Here is a 23,679-nt window from a genome sequence, read left to right as displayed (position 1 = left end):
TATACTAGTTTTCTAATATTATTTTAAATTTTACTAGAAGTTCTATCTCATATACTTAACATGTGGAATAAAAGAAATGCAAACTTTTAGTCTACAAGTAAACAGCCCAAATAAGATGTCACATGCTTCCAATTTCTTATACAAGTAGAAGCATTAATTTTGTTTGCCTCGATAGTCTTTTATAATTTAAATATTAGTTAACAGTTGCACATTGTTCTTATAATCCAACATTAACAACTTGAGTTAAAAAGATTTTACAGCAAAGTGCTTATAATGAAAACAAAATACATACTGGGTTGGTCAACTTCAGCATTAACAAGTACATTAAAAATGGCAGTCAGATTTCAAACAAAAAGCAAGAATTTTAATTCTAACATTAGCTTTACTAACTCCAGTGATACTCTATATTTAATGCATGCTTTGGAGATTAGTGCAAATAGCCACAGGTATTTATATAATTTTATTCTGTTACTGAAGCTGGTTAAAATCCAAACTCAAGCTTAAAGTTTTACTGTATTGGCTTTGGGCACTGTGATTTTGCAGATTAGCCTATTGTACAGAACTAGTGTGGGAAAAAAATTGTTTTGTACAGCCACTGTACAAAGCCCACTAATAACTATAAGAGGCATTTTTTTTTTAAAAGGCCACAAAAGAATTCAGGATTACACCTTTAAATAATTAGAACATACTACATTTATTTGAAATTAAGATGATCTTGGATTTAAGACAATCCTTCCCACAAAGGAAAGATTATACACAAAAATCCTTTACATTGCCCAGCTTTCTCATCTTGTCAAGCAGGATTGCAAATTGCTACTGAAACTAACCTAAGGGATGCTTCTCCCAACAAATGTATATATGCAATAGAATTTTTATAGCGTGTCCATATGTGCATGACAGAAAGCACAACCAATAAAAGGCAGAGTCAGGATAAAAAAAAAAAAACTTAAATAATTATTGATTAAAATTATTTGCTTGTAAAATAAGATACTCAATTTGTAAAATTAATTGATTTTTTCCTGCAAATATATACTTACACAGAAAAAAAGGAACTGCTTCTGGAAATCTGAAGCATAAAACTACGCATGCTTACTCTATAGTAAACTCCACTAAGATCAGTGGCTTTTACTCCCACATAAGTATACAGAGAATATTGTTCTACTGGAGATAAATCTGTTTTATCCATTTTATTCTATGTATGCTGGGGAAGATATCATTTTTTCCCCACTTACAAAAAGGAAACAGATTAATAATAAGCCTCTGTGCTTATTATTGTGGTTGCAAGTGCGAGGAAACATGCACTCTTATTTGCAGTAAGTCCCAGTAACTTTTACTCTCTGATAAGAATGCATAAGACACAGAGTCAGCATGCTAGTCTCTTTCTCTTCCTGCATTACCTACATGTGCCTACGATGGACAGTCTCTCTTTCCATGAAGATTTTCTTCTGACTACTGTAAGGTTCTTGGTTTGACAGTCTTCACTTGCCAAGACAGTGTCTACTTACCCTATACAGTAAAACCTTGGATTGCGAATAACTTGATCTGCGAGTGTTCCGCAAGACGAGCAAACATTTCTAATAAATTTTAACTTGATAAACAAGCGATGTCTTGCAATATGAGTAGAATGTGATGCCAAATGTCACACGATCACAACTGAGCCAATGGTTCTTCTCTCTCTCGCTGCGGGATTATGGGTGATCGTCTCCTATGCTAGTGATAGTGAAAGTCGTCCTACACAATAACCCTCTCTCGTCTCCCTCATGCCACCCACGAAGGTTTTCAAAGGTAGTGCAGGTTAATTTGTTTTATTTTTCTTTATATTTTGTATTTTCTTTATTATTTTGTATTATATTACAGTATTGTAATCATTTTTATATGAATATTTTTGGGTTGTGGAATGAATCATCTGAGTTTCCATTATTTCTTATAGAGAAATTCGCTTTGATATACAAGTGCTTTGGATTACAAGCGTGTTTCTGGAACAAATTATATTCGCAAACCAAGGTTTTACTGTACTTCAGAATAGACTTGTCTTTATTCCTGCTACCGGGATAGCTGTAGTTTCTCCCTCAATCCTGCCTCCATTTCAGCCACTTGCTTTCACTGGTTTCTTCTTCTTATTCATTAGATTTAATGGTATCCTTGGCCCTCCCCCTGCTGACTTTCATTTACATGTAATTATTAATGAAAAAATCCTCATGTATCTTTTGGATAATATGGTACTTAGACCAGTATTTATTCCAGAAACTTTAGGAGTGATTTAAAAAAAAAATCAAATGTTATACTGAGTATTTATTTATTTTATATCCTTCCTTTGTTCAGGTTCTCAAATTAGCATACATAATATTTGTCAACCTTATATTTGATTAAGAAACAAATGCCATATGAGTTTAAAACTACTTGTATTAGAACAGCTATAGTAACAGTATGAAATATGCTTCCTTCCTCCCTCACTTTATCTTTGTGTAAATTAGGGAGGGGCCTGTCTGAGGCATTTTCTTAAGTTTGTTTCTTGGAATGGGTTTAAGCTGTACATGTCTGATCGTTACCTTGGTAATGGATCTTCCTGTTGTCCTTCAAGGCCATTCTCTATGCCCTCTGCCTTTCTTCTTGTTTTTTGCATAACTACTACTCTGTGAAGTAGGTCAGGCTGAGAGAGAATGACTTGCTTACAGTCATCCAGCCATTCATGGCTTAGAGGTGACTAGAATGCAAGGCTCCCCAGTGACAGAAATTCAGTGCAAAACTTCAGGGCAACTGTGTCCCCCAAACAGAATCTTCTCATTTTTTCCAAGTGACAACATATGCCATTTCTTTAAAGGCTCCGCAGCTTAACCTTCCCTAATCTGGGAATCCTCCAAATGTGAGAACCAGCTCCCAGTGCATTGGGACAGTGCCCAGATGGGAAAGGTTGCCTGTACAAGGAAACCATATTGCTGGGTTGGAGAATTTAGTACTCAAATACATGAATTCAAATAACAACTACTGACTACACAGAATATAAACTGTTATACCTCTAAAGTTTTCAAAGAAAAAAATCCCACATACCTGGTTCTTTTCTTCCTGTTTTTTCAAACCTTCTGTCTCCCCTAAAAAAAATTAGAAAAACAAACATACAAAAATGGTTTTTCACAAAAAACACCTTATTTTCAAAAATTAGATGAAAATTCAAGATAGAAATTCAAGAATGTATAGAGACAGAATACTGAAAACCATTCTGGAGATGAACCTATAAAACACTTGCATTATATCAATTTGTTCAATATTTAGTTATATTAAACAGGTTCTTATAATTAATTTGTATTGTCAATACATTTATCCTATTTTAGTTCGTATTAATGCAGAAGGTAGATACACATGCACACACTTGTTTGTTATCTGCATACTCCTATAAGAAAAAAAATATAACCAATGCGAACAGAACTCTCCACCAATTACCTTTTTCTTTTCCTTACATTATTTGAATCAATTTTTTTCAACACATTGTTCTGCCATAATATAATTTAACTGTTCCTGTGCACTAGAGATTCACATAACATATCACAATGCCACAGAGATATCTGCTACTGAAACAAATCTAATGCTCTTTGAATTCACATGGTATTCAGTTTGTTGAACACCAACATATATCTCCAGTATGTCCAGCAATTATTAGCAAATTCAATTATTGTTCATGCTCTTGGTTAAACATGAAAATACTAATCTATGATCCCGAGAAAACCATCAACTTCAGAATTTTCTCTAATGTTTTTAAGAAATATCATTTTAACATAACTTTCTAAGTCATCAATACTACTTAATATTTTTCCATTTTAATGCACTTGTTTAAGTAAAGAATATTTGTTTACATATTGTTTATGAATATATTTTACAAAATAATCTGGATATCATGACTCCATACTTATTCATAATAATAAGAATCCTACAGCTATTAACAATGTTAACTAAGCAAAGCTAGTTTATTATGAATATATTCTTGATGGGAGCTGCTAGCAATGCTGAGAATACATTCATTCATTTCTTCACTTATGATTTGAACCATAGTCAAATACTAGCACAACATACATTAAAAATAGATAAAAAACAAGCTATAATAAAATAAAGCATCCTTTAGTATACACAAATGGAGGCAAACACTGGTCACATTCTGATTTAATATTTTTAAAAATATATTCTTGGAAATATATTACAAGATCTCACTGAGGCATGAACAACAAAGCATAGCCAGGACTGCTCCATTAAAAAAGCAAACTATTTAATTATACTGCATATGATTTTTGAATTACCTTTCCTCCCAGCTCTGTGACCTATGCATTTCTCTGCCCCCTCCTCTTCCAAATCCACCTTCCACATCATCAAAACTTCTTTGGTAGAAAGCACTTTCTCCTCGACCTCTGCCTAAAAGATAAAACAAAGCTGTTTCCTCATTACTTTTCCTTTGTAAAAAAATATGACTAAAAGTTTTTCACAAAATTTGTCAGAACTGAATTCAAATATTCTTTTAGAGGATATACCGATGAGCCATATTAAAAGGTACAAATGTTCTATTTATCATAAAGCACAGATTTAAAGCAGCCCTGTAAATAAGCCCATTAAAGTTATCAGCCTCCAAATACAAATACAAGTACAAGTACAAATGCAAATATAAATAAAAAGCCAACCAAATTTAGCAGAGGAAGGGCGTGAAGATATAGTTCATCTCCACCACCCCGCTACATTTTTCTATACAAGTCTTCCTTAATTTGGTGCTCTCTGGATATAGTGCCTCAGCTCCTAGAAGTGTCCATTTATTCAGAAAGCACTCAAGTTGGGAAAGTGTGGCATGGATTCCCTACTCTAACAGCCCATGTGATTTCTATGTAGATATTCTCCATATAGATATAGAGCACTCAACTTCTTTTCTGTCAATCTATTCATTTGCTGAATACAATGTTACCCAGCCAGCCTACGTGAGAGACAGTCAACCACAGGGCCATGAATGACAATTTATCAAAGAAAGGTATTTGTTGGCCCAGTGACAGTGCTGAGATCTCAGCACTTCTCCCACCATGACTATCCATTTTATTTTTATAAACATTTTCAATATATTACTCTTCCAGTTTCTCAACTGCCAAAATCCCATCTCATTCTTCTATCTGATGAAACAAGCAAGTAAAGCCAAGTCCTGCAACATCAGTAGCCCAGCATTTAAACAAAACTTTGAAATCAACTTTCTTCCACCTGACCCAATGTGTGTAACATTTATTATTTATCTTTAAAGAGAGAAAAAGCAGCTTGGTTATATTTGTGGTGCTGAGCTCAATATGAACAGATTTAGAGAAAGAGGCAAGAAAATAAGCATGGGTGAGGATGATTGCTGATCAATCATATAAACATTCCTTAGTGTAGAAGTAGGCAGATTCAATCATGACAATGATATCCTGGAGTGAGTGGGGTGGTGGTGCTGCAACTTCACAGGAATTAGACTTGGATTTTAGGCTGTTTTTCTTTTACATTTTATAAATATGTTAGACTTGTTAGATGCTTTAACAAACATTTTATTTTCTGCTGAAAATTAGGGAGAAGCTGTTCTGCTATTATTCGGCAGTTTGTTGCCAAACTTCAGAAATTAAGTACTTGGGGTGGGCACTAAAAGCTGCAAAAAAAGAGTGAGGCTTCATATAGCATGGCACTTGTAGGTTTCTCATGTCTGCTTCATTGTTTCAAGTTGCCCCTACTCTCACCATTATCAACCACAAGAAAGCTAGACAGAAAATTAAACAGCAAATATCACTTCTCTTAAAATGCAAGAACCCTGACGGGACCATCATCTACAACTCAGAACTGACTTTGACTGAACTAATTATATACTTTGTAAATATATAAAAATAAATAAATCTCTATCATAAATTGAGTAGCATCAGTTGGGCTGACTAACACAGGAGAAGGGGCTACTGCCAACATCAAGTACTGAATTTGTTGCTCTACAGTAAGATCTTTTAAGACAGAAGCAATTTATTATCAAATACATTTTCTCCTTTGATCACAAACAAGATACCTTATTTTTTATGGTAATAATTTGAATTGTCATATTTACAATTTTGTTGCACCATTTCTTCAAGGAATCAGTCACATGGTCTTTTTTTAAAAAAATCCTGACATTCTAGCATTAAAAAATTAAACTGTTGAACAAATACATTGTATAATGTTTGTAATATTGAAAAATCAAAGATTTCTACCAGTATAGCATTTAAATGTCATCACCGCTAAACTATGTGAATGTTATTTCTTCATATCCTCTAGAAAGGTTGCCACTAAAAATCAGTGAAGCATGACACAAACATATTGCTGAAATTCTATAGAAAGGCCATAGATTTGGTCTACTGAACAGCAAAAGTGTTGTTAACAGAGGGGCAAGCCATGAGAACAAGACATCCAAAAGCAATTCTTGCCTTTAATATCTTCAGCAAGGAATATATAAGAAACAATTGATTTTACAGTTAGTGTATTGAGACTGATAAATTAATCTAATAGTTGCTTCCATTTTTCTTTCAGCCTGATGAATAAGTGTTATATCTATTCTGTAGCTTTTTCAAAAAAATATCCTCATTTGGCACAGCAGGTTTTAGTTGACTATGCTATCCAGTGAAAGCAGAAATTGCTCATTCCCATACTTACAACTGGAGTACTCAGGAACACTTTTACGACATTCCAGTTTCATTTTATCTCTATTTCTAGATATATTACATGTTTAATATTAGTAAATTCGAACAATGGAGCATTGGCTGGAAACATTACAAATTGCCATTCAGAATTATGGCACTCACCTTTTCTCATATTACAGACTTTTAACTCTTCTATTACCAACGTTTGGGATATGTTCTATCTCTATTGGCTTACATTTATTATTTTTAACTTTTTGTTCTCTCTTTCACTCAAAAGAGAAAAAAATCTATGGTATATTATAACACAGATATCTCAAATCCTTGTTCAATTCTTTAAAAAGCTGATAGAAATAAAATTTTACGTTTACAAAAAAATCTCACCTCGACCTCTAGAGGAACTTCGACCTCGAGGAGCCCCTACCACTGTTCCTCCTCCTCGTCCCATCAATCGTAGGACAGCAGCGCTATTTACAGATACTGAAAAATTTCTCTGCCAAAAATAAGAAATATGCAACAGAAACATTTCTGAAGATATCATCAAATTAAATAATATTTCTTACTAATCTCCAATATTATTCTCCAACTGAAAATACAGTGAGGCATCAAATCAATATTAGAGAAGTAATTACTAAAGCAAATTAGTAATGACTGTTGATGAATTATTAAACTTAATTTTAAAAAATTATGTTAAAGCATTTGAAAACTAAAATAAATTACTACACAAAAGAAAAAAAATTAGAAAACACTTATTGGATAAAAGATAAAATATCAGTAAATAAACAGAATGTACAATTGTCATAACATTTAAAATTCATTGTTTCATTATTTCAATGATTAAATAATTAATTGAACATGTAAAACTAAACTCATTATTTTGGGAATAATTGGAAATCACTGCAAAACTCAAAATATTAATATTTTTATTAATATCACCACTATTTGTCATTATCTGAAATAAACACATATGGTCTTATTTTTAAAAAGGTAAGGAAAAAAATGCTAAAAACAATAAATAAAAACAATATTAGATTCTAGATTCCCTCCCATTGTACCTGACTGGTGATTATATCAAATTATTTATAAACATAATAATTAACCTTCTGGTCGTTTTCCTTCCATTGCCAATGATCAAAACAGCTATTTGTATAAGGGTCTAAAATGGAGGCTTTGATTCAGTGGTAGAGTACACACAAAACTAAATTCAATCACCGCCATCCCATTATAAAGAAAGTAGCGCTTATTTACAAACAAGTACATACACACCACTTGGATGGCCATGTAATTATGATCTTTTTATTAAACAATGGCATACACGAAATCAGCTGCAGTCCTAGTGTGATAGCCAGTATAGTATAATGATTAAAGAGCTAGACTGGAAAAAGGCCAATTACATAACATTCTTTGGAACCAGAAGGGTGATATGAATGCATATATCATATAAAATGTGCTTCCCTTGGCTGTGTAGTGTAGTAATCGAAGTACTGAATTGGAATTGGGGAAATTCAGGTTCAAGTCCCCACTCAACCAGGGACCTTACTGAGTAACTTTGAGTCAATAGCCATCTTTCAGCCCAACCCACTTCACAGAATTATTTTGTGAAGGTAAAATAAGGGGAAGGCCCCATACTGGTCTCCATGAGCTCCTAGAAGGTGAGATACCAAGTGAATAATTACAGTAACTTAACAATGTAGTATACTTCAAATAAACTTCAGTATTTTAGCATGCTTTGAATCTAACAATTAAATTAATAGATTAATTAATCTACTTAATAGTAGATTAATTAATCTAACAATTAACTTATGTTAATAAGTCTTGAGCTTAAATATCCTTATTTTCCTCTCCAATATGCAGCAAAGGAAGAGACTGGAAACATTTTCATAATTTAACTGCAATTCAGACTAACACCACTTTGGTGTGTGGTTCAGACATCAAACCAATTAGTTAAAAAGTGAAGTGCTGGCTTTCGTTTGCTTCCCAACTAAGTCAGAGAAAGAAATTAGAGAACCCGCAGCTCTTACTGGCTCATTTATGTAGTCCTAAATCATGATTTAAGGCAGGATTGCCTTAATTGCCTCAATTGATTCCCAGCCTGATTTCAAAAGCCCCTTACAACTAAACAGTTCATACCTATGAGGGAGGGGACAAGAAAGAAAAAAGAAAACTCATCTATTCTGACTTTGCCCATGTTTATTACAGGATTTGCTTCACCTGCTGTTTTTTTTTTTTAACACATCTGGTTTGGCATTAGGTAGGTCCAAAACAATTTAGTGAAATGTAGGAAAAACTTCCAAGTTCATTAATATTTTCATTATTCTAGACTGGTAGTAAGAACTGTCTAGCATTGTTCCCTTCTATCCCACTCATTCCCTCCAATGTGCTACCTCTTGATATTTTACTGCCATTTATGGATTAAACATTAATTAATTTAAGTAAATTAACTTACAATAATGGGGAAAAAACAAACGTCTGAACTAGACACTACAAGAGTTGTAGATGAATGTAAATACTCTTTTGAATTCCATTTCAACATGAACATTTTTTTAAGGCTCTTCCCATGGCCATCACCTATTGCTATTTTCCTATCTACTGTATATGGTCTCTTGAAATCCTCCTTTCTCCAAAAGCAATATTGTGATATTGAGGGTGAGAATGAGAAACCTTCAAGTTCAGTTACTGGTGAAGAAAGAAAGGAAATCCTCTAATGAATAATTTGTACTGGCAACTTGAACTCATTTCTCCTTGGTCTTCATCTAACATCACATTCTCCATGAACCATAAGTTGTACTAAAACTAGCAAATTATCACTTTGCCCTATTAAATGGGGTTTGTGTTTTGAGATCCTTCTACTTTCACAACTCATTAAAACAATTTACTGCTTTTTGGTCTACATGGTTATCTGATCTCTTCCTTCCATAACAACAATAGCTTCAGTAAATTTATCTGAAAACGGCAATAGAGAACATGTTAATTTCAAGAATTAGCATATCTGAGCCAGGAGTCCCAGCAGAATAATGTTCTCTTTGCTCATTCATTACAGGTGGTCCTCAGTTAATGACCACTTGTTCAACAACTGTTCAAACTTACAACGGCACTGAACTAGTAGTACTTATGACAGGTCCTTGAAGTTCCGGCCGTCACAACACCCCTGTGGTCACATGAACGCGATCCGGGCACTTGGCAACTGGTCCAGATTTCCAACAGCTGCAGTATCCCATGGCCACATGATTATGATTTGTGACCACAAGACAAGCTTTATGACAAGTCAAGGGGGAAGGTGGAAGTCGTAGCCACATGAGGTCCTTGCTTAATGACCCACAGTGATTTGCTTAATGATGGTAACCGGGGACTGGCAGAACTGCCACTGCTAAACAGCAAGGCCATGTGACATTGTGCTTTATGACTGCATCGCTTAGTGCCAGAAATTCCAGTCCCAATTTCCATTGTTAAGCAAGGATTACCTGTATAGGCTCAAAGGACTAAACACTAATCTTGCTTCCAATGATGTGGGTTTTACAGAAAATTTTGAATGGGGATTCAGTTCAGAGGGAAAAAAGTGGATACAGATTAGACTAATCTCCATGTGTGAATGTTCAGTTTACACTGGAAATTTTTTCTAATGCAAAACTACTATATGCAAAATACCCTAATATGCATGAGAAAACCTGCACTATTAGCATCATATAAAGTGGATATATTTCTGCAAAAAAAGAAAAAGAAACAGAAATGCTAGAAAATGTTCCATTCCACATCACTGTTTGTTTACACCTCTTAAATCTACATTCATGTTTGATTCATTCATTCTTTATCTGCTTCCCAAATTCACTGTCTCTCATATCCTGGGCTCCCTCCTATCTTCTGTTGAGAAATGAGGCAAACTCCAAATGATTTTCCCATAGTTACCATGTATAACTTACTTCATAAACCCTTGCACCATAAACCCTTACTTCTGGTGCATGTGTTAGTCACTTAATGAATTAAATTAATGAACTTAATTAAAAGGAGCTTATTTTTTACGAAGTGTAAGTATGCCTATTAATGAACTCCCTCTATTGCATGGTTTGTATGTATTTAATACAACCTGTCAGGTTCCCAAGTAGACCGGACAGAAAACACGACAAAATGAACTAATTCTACTTTATTGTAAGGCTACCTTAACAGAATCTTGCAAGTCTGAAAGTACAGATCTCCTGCTGTCCCTTTTTACCACCTGATCAGTTAGGGCAGATCCTTTCTAAGTTTCTTTCTCTGCCCGTTACTCAGTTGTGGGCTCTTCCCCTTTTTATCTGATTGTTCCCTAAGCAGCATCTCTTCCCCCCATCTTCCAAGATCATTCTCACATTCCATTATACAACCCTTCCCTATTATCCACTGCCTGGTTCTCCTCTAGAAACCCTTCAACCAGAAGCCAAGGTATTATTTACAGAGTTCAGTAACACGCTTTCAAATGAATGTCTGAATTGTAATGCTGGCAACTGTAATTTGACTCAGCAGTTTGATGTTTTTTAATCAGATTAGATGAAGCAGTGGGAAGTAAACTTCATCCTAGAATCACTAATGAGGTTCTATAATACTGTTAGGAGAAGATTTATTGGATCAGAGAAATGTGTCCTGGAAGAATTAACCAATTCTACAAATGCTGAATTTGCTTTATAGGGCTATAGTAGGAGTGCTTTCAGATCAAGAGATGACTTTAAATGCTTATACAGCATCTGAAAACAACACATTTCATCAACACTGGCAGATACATCAATTATGCCCTTCCCCTGGGAAGGTATAACATTGACAAATTAATCCATGCTTTGGATATCTCCAGATTAAATTATTTTAATACACTGTACCTAAATCTCTCCTATAAATTTGAGCTGGTGCAAAATTCTGTGATAAGATAGTTAAAAGATATTAAAACAATTAACACTTTAATACTGGCACCGAAAGAAATTCTAGGTTTTAAGTATATTTCTGAGATCTGTTCCTATTGATTTTGACCTTCAATTAGGCTACCAGATCTGGACTACAAAACTCCGATGACACTGGTCCTCTGCATTTTTTGCAGCCCAGATCCAGTCACCCTATCTTTAAGAACTTAGAAAACAATGTTCCAGAATATATGGGAGTCCTCTTACCCTCAATAAGTTGACCTTTTCACTGAGATATTTATAGAATGTGCTACCTTGAGGCATTATGCAGTAACTAATGAGAATGGGGCCTTTTTAGATGTGACATGCCAACTTTGGAAACCCAGTCCAAATAAAATTGGGTGGTTCTTCATGCTGCTTTTGTTTAGTTACCCTGCAATGCTTTTTCAAATGAATGAGTTTCTATTAGTAGTAATGTTAGAATAATAATGATGACAATGATAATAATTATAATAATGTATTATAATTACTGAAATTATTGTTGAATTTATAATTACTTCAGATTATATTTTTAAATGTGAGTTGCCTTTGGTAAGCAATTGGAAAGGCAGAGAAAAATGAAATAAGTGAAATAAACAATAGGTTTAAGCTAAATAGATATAATAATGTCATCTTATAATTTATCATAATGAGACTTACTATGAATGAGACTGCAAAGCCAGAGCTGTTGTATTTTTTTAAAATTTGTGCTACATTAATAAGCTTAAATGAGAGGAAAATGCTTCCTGAACATCTGAAAATGGCATTAAAGACTTCTTAGGTCAACTCATACATTTGGAATATCATTTAAAATTCTTTAATATGGGCCAATATAAAACTTGCTAAGTGACTGTGGATGTATTTAGAATATATAGGAGTACTTACTCAATTTTTAAATTATTAAATATTAAGGTGGCATACACTATCATGCATGATAAGGCAAATGTTTTATAGCTGAATTGATACTACTAACCTAAATGGTAAATGTGCTATAATGAATGAATAATCTACTTTTCTTTCATTAATTAAATTCAATTCTCATGAAAAAAAACCCCCAACTTTTTAAATTTTTTTTTGAAACTAACCTGTTCTTCTTCTGTAAAAGGTACTAGTGCCAAAGGTGGTAGGGGCTCCTCTTGTAGAATGGGCAGAAACTCCTTATCCAGAAGGTCTGAGGGTATCTAAAGGGGAAATTAAAAAAAAAAGGAGAGGTTGCTGACCTGTAACAATAGTTCTTTGAGTGGTCATCCATCATACATATGGATTCTACTGCTGAACAGGAACTTGTTCATACCATTTTAGAGCAAATTTGAGGAATTTGAGTTTGAGGAAAACATGCCCCTACTCACAGTGTGCACATTCTAACAATTTAATTCCTATTTTCTCCTGAGTTCTTAACAATTACCACAGCAGGTAAGTAGGGAATAGAATTGCCAACAGAAGAAAACATAAGCAATAAAGGAAAAGGTGGGCTATGTGACTGCACAGATGACCACTCAGAGAGCTACAATTTCAGATAAACAACCTATCCTCCTACTTTGTGGTCTCTGCTAACAAAATATGAATGAGTAGCAACCTTATTCGCTGGGCAAAAGGGCAGAGACATGAGAAAGAAATAACGCCAGAGCCAATTTATGAAATATAAAAACAGAAATAATGTCTGTTTTTATTGGAATACCAAGCCAACAGTTTCAAATTAAGGGAGAGTTATGACAGAATGATTATCAAAGCTCTTTGGCAGAAAAGCCATGGAGCATGATGGCTGTGTCTAAGTATTTCCACACTGACAGTGGAACACTCAAAACTTGCTGCAAAAGACTAACTTTGTATACTATTTAGAGAATATGAGAAAATCCCATAAACAACTGCAACAGGTTGTGTCTGTGATTTACAGAAAGATCTTACCCTGTCTAGACAAAAAGCCCTATATAGCTTCAGACAGTAAAGAGAAATTTCCAGTAATAAAGACAGTATTAAAAAGAAGGCTGGAGGGGCAATATCTTGATTCAGCTGAAAAATCAAAACCACTTGGACAAAGCCTTTTTTCTCTAATTAGGGTGAAGTACAGCAAATCCACACATGAAATTCAGAGCATACTGGCAGAGAAATGGCAACCAAGAATGCCAGTGATCCAGATCAGCAGCCTGAGATTAAATGTTGTTAGGGTTAAAGGGTTTGGACATAAATAGATTCAAGACAACTGAAAAGTTCTCTTAACTGCTGGGATTAGTTACCTAGGCAAATACAGTTTGAGTAAGACTTTTAGAAATGTTTAAGATGTTTGCTGAACATGGAAACCCCATCCACAGAATGGGATGCCAACATGACTCCTAAATAAATTCTGAAGAAAGGAGCAGGGAGGCTTTCTGCTTCCAAGGAGAACAGAAACTGGAGGATGTTCTGCAGCAAGCAAACAGTTGATCCAACGTTGTGCTTTTCTGCAAAAGCCATAAAGTAAGCGCATTTCATTTAATAGGAATGAATGTGACCTACTGCACACCAAGCAAAACAGACTCTCTAGAACTTCCTGAACATTGTAATAATAGGCCTGGCTAATATGGAAACCTGATACAGATGTGCTGATAAATAACAACAGAAGGCCACAGCTGACAAGAGAGTGCAAGACAAAATCTGCATTGCCCCTCTGCACTTAAAAAGATAAATGGAAGAAAATTCATATAGGAGAGAACTAATTCATCTGGTTATAGAACTTAATGCTCTGACATTTTTCTCTAAATGTGAAGACATCTATCTATGGAGTTTATCAGTACTGGTGAATATGACTTCGCTCAGAAAATGTGCTGATATTCCCCTTAATGACCAGATGAAACTACTTGGGATATTGGTGACAAAGGCACTAATCCCATAGATTATAATCCTAAAGTACATAAGGACCAGGCCTTCATAAAATTAGGTTATACAGAACAACTTGGGCACTACAAGTGAGCTAACTGGAAGGTATAGGGAGCCCTTCTTACTGCTAAGACTTTGAGTATATTTATGAGCATCTGTTATTTGCATGAAAAAATGATATGCGCGTATTAGAAATCATATGCAGTGGGAACCCTCATTCTTCAAATGTTATCTATAATTATCGGAAGAGCAAGTCAGAAAAGAAAATAAGGAATACTCATAGTGTGATTACACTGCTCTGCTGCTAAGGGTTTGTTTTAAAAAAGAGTGGGAGTTTAATTCCCAGAAGAAACATCAATTAAAAACAAATGAAAGCGCACTGAATTCAAAGTCAAGTGAACTGACTGATCACTGAAGTGCATACCAAGAGTCCTGAAGTTCTGAGTTCATTGCTGTAAGTATGCATACTTTAAATTAGGATGGCCCCAACCCTCCTGGCTTTTCATAAATCCTTAAAAACCTGACTCTGTGCCCAAGCCGGGCCCCCTGAGTATGTGCAGGGACCTGTTTCTTGGTTAATTTGGGGATTATGATGGGTGATTTATTCTTGGTTGCTATGTATTTTATTTTTGTATTATTGTAATTGATTTTATTTTTTAAATTTTGTTTGCCATCCAGAGTCACTTGTGAGATGGGCAACCATTCAGAATGAATGAATGAATGAATGAATGAATGAAACTGATCAGTGTGAACCAACAGTTCTCTTCAAGAAGAGGTAGTAAAAAAAAAAAAAGTATCAACATCTGCAAAGTTCCCAATCAAAATTAGATCCACTGACACAATGCTCACCAGTACTGACCCTGATTTACATTTCTGGAAATTCCATTATCTCTCATGGTGAGAAGCCTGGGTGATAATCAAACTGATAAGCTGCAGTGTGAACTATGGCTGCTTGGTAAAAATACAAAGAGATGCTAGGATTTGAAGAGTTAGGTCAGACAGTGAAGTCACCAATATCTTCAAGAGTGTACTAGGCAGTACTAAAGAAATGATATTCAGAAGCATCTGTGAATAATGGAAAATATCAATATCAACACAGGGCAGCTACAATGGGATTCACTTTCAATGATTCCCACTAACATTTAAAGTTTTCTCTCAAAAGCTGCAGTAAGTACTGTTATTACAGCCAGGATGAATGACAAGGTGAATGTCATCATAGTACATAGTACATAGTACAAGGATCTATGGCCCAGCAAGTTCTACTTTTAAGAATTCAAGACACAGTGTCTGTAGCATATCAGCAAGATAAACAGATGTACTGTAGCAATGGCAGGTGACAAGATTGATAATTATGACAATATAGAATTCCACTTCAGAAGCCCTTGAAACGTGTAATGTTCTGAGTCCCCTCAAACAGATTGGGACCAGAATTTCTGTTGCTAAGCGATGCAGTCATAAAGTGCAATGTCATGTGACCACACTGTTTAGTGACAGCAGTTCCCAGTTACTGTTATTAAGCGAATTGCTGTGGGTCATTAAGCAAGGACCTCACATGACAGCAACTTCCTTCTGGCTTCCCCCTTGATTTTGTTTGTGGGAACCCAGCAGGGAAGGTTGCAAATCACATGACTGTGGAATGCTGCAATGGCCAGAACTTCAAAGACAGGTCATAAGTATCACTGATTTAGTGCCGCTGCAAGTTTGAACAGTTGCTGAATGAGTGGTTGTTAACTGAGGACCACCTGTATCTAAAAGAACTTCTGGCTTAACAAGAAGATAACACATTTGAAGGGAAGCAGGAATATTGATAATATGGATCTCCTTCCAGATATACTAAGTGGAACGACTATAGTCCAAAGACCTAAGAAAAAAGTGAGGAAAAAAAGCCCAAGAACAAGAAGATCTATGAAACGATTTCATGGGACATGACTGGACCCTGCATAAAAGGGTACAAGTGGTTCTTTGGATTTCATCTTCAGAAGCAGATCTAAAAGAGGCATTACAGCATCAAAAAGCTATACTAGGTGGATACTATGGACAGAAATCCTCAAGCACAAATGAGTTGCAGACTTCTTTAAAAAAAAAAAGACATTAGCAGTACAATTGCATATCATTAAAATGGGTGGGGGGAGGAATGCTTAGGAAACCTTTTTGGGTATACAGGGAACTTTTGACTAAGTTAGAAATGGAAGATGGGTGTAATCACCAAGAAGGTGTACCTGCATGCTGCTAATTTCTGCAGAAAGTTAGAAAGGCTAAAGTGCAAAAGAAACTTAACTTCTTAAGAAAAGCTAAAAATAACAAAAACATTTTTGGCTATGTCAATAATTAAAGAAAGAAAAAGGAAGGGGTGAGTCTGCTGCTAGGAGAAGGTGACAGGATAGAAACTGGTGATAGTGAAAGGACAGAGCTCTTCAACTCATACTAAGCTTCAGTCTTCTTCCCATAGGGTAATTGTCAAACAACACAAGAATAATTGACAAAAGAAGACAGTGACAATCCATATAAGTAAAGAGATAGTAGGGAGCATGTTTAAGAATTTAGGACCAGACCAATTACATTCAAGATTTTGAAGGAGCTTGCAAACCTTATCTAGAAACCCCTTTCTATGAGAAGTCACAGAGAACAGGCAAAACACCAGAAAATTTGAGAAAGGCAAATATTGTTCTGATCTCAAAAAGAGGGAGAAAAAAGACCTAATAACTACAGAGGTTTGTTGATACTGGTCATAACTCTGAAACAGATAATTAAGCAAATGCCAATCAAACCTGACCTCCTTTTCTGATAATCAGTTAACCATGGGAATACAGTAGACATTGTATAACTTGACATGTGAGACAAAAATCTCACATGAGATTCTAGTAGAGAAAATGGCAAAATATGGGGTAGACTATGTTACCATTAGATGGACAAAGCTAGTTGAACACTTGTAAAGAAGTATAGGCAGTCCCCAGTTTAAGATCGAGTTCTGTTCCCAAGGTCTCACCTTAAGTTCAATTTGTATGTAAGCCGGAACAGTATTATTGTATAATACTGTATAAGTAGTATCGTGTAATTAACTCAAACCACTGTGTATGCAACTCAAATCATTGTGTACTTAACTTGAATTTTGCTACAATAGGCTCCATTCTTAACTATGGGTCATCTGTAAACTGGGCATTCTTAACCTGGGGACTACCTTTATTCATCAATGGCTCCATGTCGAGGTGAAAGGAAATACTGAGTGGTATGCCACAGGGTTCTGTTCTAGGCTTGTCCTGTTCAACACATTTATAAATTATTTAGATTAGGAGTTAGAAAATATGACTATTAATTTTATGTGATACAAAATCAGGAGAAATAGTAAATGCTTTAGAGGATAGTGTCAAGATTCAGAGAATGTAGATGAAGAGGAACAATGGACAGAAATCAACAAGATGAATTTCAACAGGGATAAATGCAAAGTCCTATATTAGGTCAGAAATATCAAACACGTGAATATAGGATGGAAGTACCTATACTGGGCAGCAGTGCACATGAATGAGAGCCAGTTTGGTACAGTGGTTAAGGAATCAGGCTAGAAACCAAGAGAATGGGAGTTCTAGTCCCATCTTAGGCATGAAGTTGGTGGGTGACTTTTGGCCAGTCACTGTAGAAGGCAATAGCAAATCATTTCCAAAAACCTTCCCAAGAAAACTGCAGGAACAAGTCGAGGCAGTAGCCAGGAATCAACACTGATGAAAGGCACCAAAACAAACAAAACATATGAAAAGCATCTTTGTATCTTGGTGGATCACAAGCCAAACATGAGCCAACAGTGTGATGCAGTTGCAAAATACAAATAAAGTCTTAGGCTGCATCAACAGAGGTATAGTGCCAAGAGCAAGGGAAGTCACTTTTCCTCTTTCTTTAGCACTGGTTATGCCATAGCTAGAATACTGCATCCAGCTCTAGCACCACATTTGGAATGGGCATCAACAAACTAAAATGTGTCCAGAGGTGAGCAACCAAGATGATAAGGGACCTAGATAGAAAAACATATATGGAATGATTGGAGATTACAGGTATGTTTAGTCTGCAGAAGAGAAAACTGCAAGAAGACATGATTGCTGTCTTCAAGTATCTAAAAGACTATCATATGGCAGAGCTGTTCTAGAAGACAGGATAAGAAAGAATGTATTTAAACTACAAGGAAGTAGATTTTGGTTAGACAAAAATTCCTAATAGTAAGAGCTGTTCAACAACAGAACAGACTGCCTTGGTGGACTGTGTTTCCCTGTAGATTTTTAGACAGAGGTTGGATGCCATCTATTGGGGATGCTGTAGTAGGATTCCTATACTGGGTAGAGGCTTGCACTAAATTACCTTCAAGGACCCTTCCTATCTTTCCATTCTATGTTTCAATAATCTGTTATTTCAGCAAACAAGTATTCCAGACCACCAGCTCTGTTCAGCTAGTCTGCAATTGTCATCAATAATGGAAGGACTGGTGCTGCTGATACAAATGTCTCTGTTACTGGCTGTGGAACTGATTTACCGTTATGGAGTTCACTTTTATCAGCCCAAACTGATGAGTTCTTTAGTTTCATGTGAAGGTGAATTAAAAGAATGCATGAGCCTGAGGTAAATCTGTGTGGGTAGACAACAGGCACTGGGATTATGCCAAACATAAGAATCAATCATGTTGCTTTCCTTAAGATATAATAGATGCCCTAAGGTTCTGATATAATAGAAATTAAATGCCTAACAGATACAACAAAATTAGGAAGAGAAAACAAAGTAATAAAGAAGAAACCTGTTAAATCTTTAACATATTGCTAGAGATGGAGCCTGCTTTTATATAAAGTTGTGGAACAGTAAAAACCCATGTCATATCCTTTGAGAATGCACATTGGGAATGGGGAATACAGTTTGCCAACATTTATTCCACCTTAAAAACAATCTGAATAAGGCTATACAGCTCTCAGTGTAATGTACAAAGAATATTAAATCTAAAACTACAGACTATTACTACTGTATGTTCACCTCCATACACCACATACAAGGGTAAATACAGTGCAACATATAATGTTAAATAGTAATCTAAATGTGTAAGAACTGTATCATAACAAATTCCTTTCTGGTAGAAAGAAATAATTTAGCATCCTATGTTATTAGAAACAGATTAAATAGCAATATAGATTTGTTGTTTAAAAAGCTTGGATGAATAAGATCATTCGCTGCTAGAAATGTAAGGAAAGACAAGGTAAGCCTCTTGAGGAATGTTGATACTGACCATCAAAAATAGAAGTGTGAAGTAATAGTTTTATTTGTACTTAATTTTCCAGCTCTCACTATTTAGAGATATCTCTTGGAACTCAGCATTTATATTATCACAGTGAATTATGAGCATACTTTCTACATTTATTATTTTTTACTATGGTATGTACTTTCTAACATAATACCAACCTCAAATCTGTTTAATAGAGAGACTTCCTATATCCAAATTCCATGAGATTGGAACAAATATAACCCTTAATGAAATAAGCTCTTAACTCCACATGAAATGAGGATTTATGCATAAATCACCTCCTACAGAAATATAAATACATAAAATTGAACATGCAGAGGAAAGAAAACTATAAAGTAGCAAGATTAGAAAGTGTACAATTTAATTTCTTGTAGATAAAGGAAATGATTTTTTTTTTTAGCATTACTTGAGAAATCAATCTGTGATTAAGTAACTCTCAATATGTTCTGAAACCTAAACACTAAGTTCTATTCAGAAGAAGAAACAGAAACTAATCTGGATAAGGTATCTTTCTGTTATCAAAGTGAGAGAAATGTGCAAAGGATGTGTGTTAATTAGGATACAATTAAAGTCTGTAAGAATAACACTGAAAAGCAATGCTGGAAATTTGAGAAATTATTGTAGAAGAAAAAGAAGGGCAATAGATCAGTCAAAATCAACAAACTGGGATTGTTTTCTCTTAATGATAAAATTTAAAGAGAAATTGTTTGCTATCCTAGAAAGTGTTCCATAATTCATAAAGATGTACAGTTAATTATTATTCAGAATGAAAGGCATGCAGCACCATTTAGGAAAACCTGGTTAACAGTAACAGCAAATTTGGATGTAGCAGTGATGATGGTGGAAACAGGACCACCAAATACATGCAGGGCCCTTTTTTTTAAGAATCAGCCAGTGATAAAAGGAAACAATTATTGAAAAAGTGTGAGAACTTTAGAAAGAAGAATATAAAAATAAGTCCAATACAGCAAGCAATACTTTAATGTGAAGGAGACATTATCTAACAGAGCTAGGCTTCAAAAGAAATTGTCATTTGTACTCACATAGGGCATGATTATTTTATACCATGATATAAAGCTAGTATCTCAGGAAAGTCAGGTGGGAATTACACCTTACACACACACACACATAGTCAAACAGTAACATCAAACCAGCCCAATCAATTTCAAAACTATTACCAATTATCCTAGGGAAATGACAAATGTTTAATGTTTGAGGAATATAGTGACTTCAGCGACTATAGCTGGATTCAGACATCTTGCCCAAGCAATTACTTAGTTATCAACAATGTGTCGTGTAATTTACTCTCCTCTTCTATTCTTAATTTATTTAACTAAGGGTTATTATCACAGCTCTTCCTCAAGATTCCCAGGAACTTTTATCCAGTTCAGGGAAGTCCTGCAACATCCAAGTGTACTTTGACTCTAGAATCACTGTTTAATAATACAACCCTAAGCATGTCATTTCCTATTTCAACATCTATCATGTAACACTATTATAGTGGAGGCATCACAATCAGGCTTCCATCAACAACATTCTACATAGACAAGGTAAAAAAAACTGGACTATCTCAAATACATGCTATACTCTTTGGTGGTGTTCTCCTTTCATTAGCATGTGTGGTAAAATATCATTTTTATGGGAGAAGGTATCTCTATTCCTATCTCATCTGCCAGAATTTAAGAGGTAAACAGTTCAGGTTTTCCATGGCAGAACCAATTCATTTCATCTCACTGAAAGTAGTTTTTCCTTTGGTATTCCTATAGGACTTATGCTTGACAGCCATGTGGGCTCTGGCCTCCATTTTCATCCATCACTATAAAGTGGACCTCCTCTCATTGAGAGATGAATTTATTCTTTAATCACTTTATCAAGACTCTCTTCTAGAGAAGCTTGCTATTTATTCATGTGTGTATGAATCATAGGGACCATGATGAACCGGTTACTTTCTTGTAACTACTGTTCTTTGATTGGTCATCTGTAATTCATACAACTAGCTCTTCTATCCTGCTTAGTCTTAGGTGAACTTAATGTTCCATTGTACTGAACTGAAGGGGTTTGGCACAAGCCACTCCTGGTCAAGTGGTAAGTATGGACGGTATGGCTCCCACCAAATACAGATTTGGTAACCTCTCCAGCCCCAGAAAATCTTGGGCTCTGCCAAAGTGGATAACCCATGTGTATGAATCCCCAGATAAGAGCTGCAGTTACAGCTAAGTAACAAGTTTGTGTGAGTCTTCTTAGTGAGCTCTCTCGGCAGTGGGGCAGTATTATTCTATGCAAGAAGGAATAGTAGTACAAACTAATGATGGCAGCAACAGTGCCAGCCCAAAAAACATTCATAACTGTAAGTGGATTAGTTAACATATTAAAGTAATCAATGTAATGGAGAGTTTATGGAATAAGAGAGAAAATATGAGTGACTGAATCCAAAGATTCTTTTCTTTCAACAAGAGGAAGGATGCATTTGATCCAAATCAAATAATTTACTAATCTTTTCATATATATTAGTTAAAACAGCACTACACAACTTTTACCTTTAAAAACAAAATAATGGCAGATTAGAAGAACAGCAATGCCTTGTCTCCTGTTATAGGTGCAAGCCAGTATATTATCCTTTAAATAATATACTGTACATTATTTTCTCATGATACTAAACTTCCAAAAGATGTTAACAAAACTAATCTTTTCTGTAGTTTAATTAATCATTTTTTAAAATCTCCCCTTAGCATGTTTATGAGTCTAGGGTAAGCGTTTGCTCCTATATTGTAGTAACATAACATAATAATTATGCACAGATTCTATACAATCAGATATGATTATTTTCCCCCTACTTACCTTATTATCTTTCAGGAAAAGTGCTAACATTTCTTCTCTCCCATAACGATAATCAGCTAATTTATATTTTGGCAAAGCTGGAGAGAGAGGAGGAGATGTCACACTCCCACCACTTGACAGAGCTCGAAGCCTAGAAGGGAAAGAAATCAAGGAAACTAGATATTTTATACATGTAATTTTCTAGTTAAGACAACTGATCTGAAGACTCAAGTCACACAGGAACCCTTTAGTTTTTCTTTTTGCCCTAGTTGGAATCACATGAGGCAAGCTTAAGCTTTGAGTCCTTCATGGGCAATTCCTGTAGGAGCCTGCACACTTTGAAACATACTTCCTGCAAGGTATGTTTTGTTTCTCCTTCCTTATTATAAATATAGTAAAAATTGTATTAATCCAATGTGCTTTGGTCTGAACTGTGAGCACCCATTTTGGGGAGGTATGCATATTCTATTTTTCATATTAGAATTATTGCTGATTTCTGTTTTATCCTGGCTTTATCGTTCACCACCTAGAATCTTAATTGGCTGAGCAGTCTATTAATACTGCTAAATAAATAAGAAGTGCCAGTGATAGTGTACCACATACCTAATTATCCTTTCTGTGTGATGGAGAATTTGATCACCAGAATATTTTTGGCATATTGCAAGAAACTTAGAGGAAGACTAGAGGCTACAGTAGGTTCAGATTCTGTCACTCTTAAACCTTGAGGTCAGACACTGGTTTGCAAGTGCAAAGAACAATTGCAATTCTGAGTCTGTTCAGTAGATAAATAGCAGCGCTTACCATAATTTCAATAAAGCAGAAGAATAATCAGCTCAAAAACAAATATGCTGATGCTGCAGTGATTACAAGCTGAAATGGTTTGACTGGACTTATGCCTAATTGCATGGTATGGGTGAAGGACATGATTCTTGCTAAACAATTCTTTAAACTGCAGAAGGCTCCAAACAGGCCTCTGTGCCATACGATCCATGTGAGTCAAATACACCATGGCAAAAAATAATACTGGAGAATTACTGAAAAGCTTCTTGCCCAAGCTTCCTCATATCTGTCATCATATCTGTTATACTGTATTCAACTTGAAATGTTCTGTGATTAAATATAAAAGGGGAAAATATGAAATGTTAAGTTGCTACAATTCAGGGAGAGAAAAGCAATGGCTTTGAACTATGAAATTGGCTGT

The 23,679-nt window shown here is 35.1% G+C and overlaps 1 protein-coding gene across 2 annotated transcripts in view; it reads right to left on the bottom strand.

Moving 5' to 3' along the window:
* GIGYF2 (GRB10 interacting GYF protein 2) overlaps window positions 1-23,679 on the bottom strand; it is a 91,788-nt gene that overhangs the window by 50,555 nt on the left and 17,554 nt on the right. The window contains exons 3-7 of one of the 2 annotated variants that reach the window (XM_007429372.3): window positions 22,500-22,629; window positions 12,625-12,720; window positions 7,026-7,134; window positions 4,287-4,398; window positions 3,049-3,089 (exon numbers count right to left, since the gene is read on the bottom strand). In XM_007429372.3, coding sequence (XP_007429434.1) covers window positions 3,049-3,089; window positions 4,287-4,398; window positions 7,026-7,134; window positions 12,625-12,720; window positions 22,500-22,629 — 488 coding nt within the window. The remainder of the gene's footprint in view (window positions 1-3,048; window positions 3,090-4,286; window positions 4,399-7,025; window positions 7,135-12,624; window positions 12,721-22,499; window positions 22,630-23,679) is intronic. The other variant, XM_007429373.3, reaches the window with a different exon arrangement.

The sequence above is a fragment of the Python bivittatus genome, unplaced genomic scaffold (genome assembly GCF_059951505.1).
Source record: "Python bivittatus isolate LINGU-HERP-01145 unplaced genomic scaffold, Pbiv_v1 ctg000980_np1212, whole genome shotgun sequence".
Classification (NCBI taxonomy): Eukaryota; Metazoa; Chordata; class Lepidosauria; order Squamata; family Pythonidae; genus Python; species Python bivittatus.
This window is presented reverse-complemented; position numbering and strand designations above follow the sequence as displayed.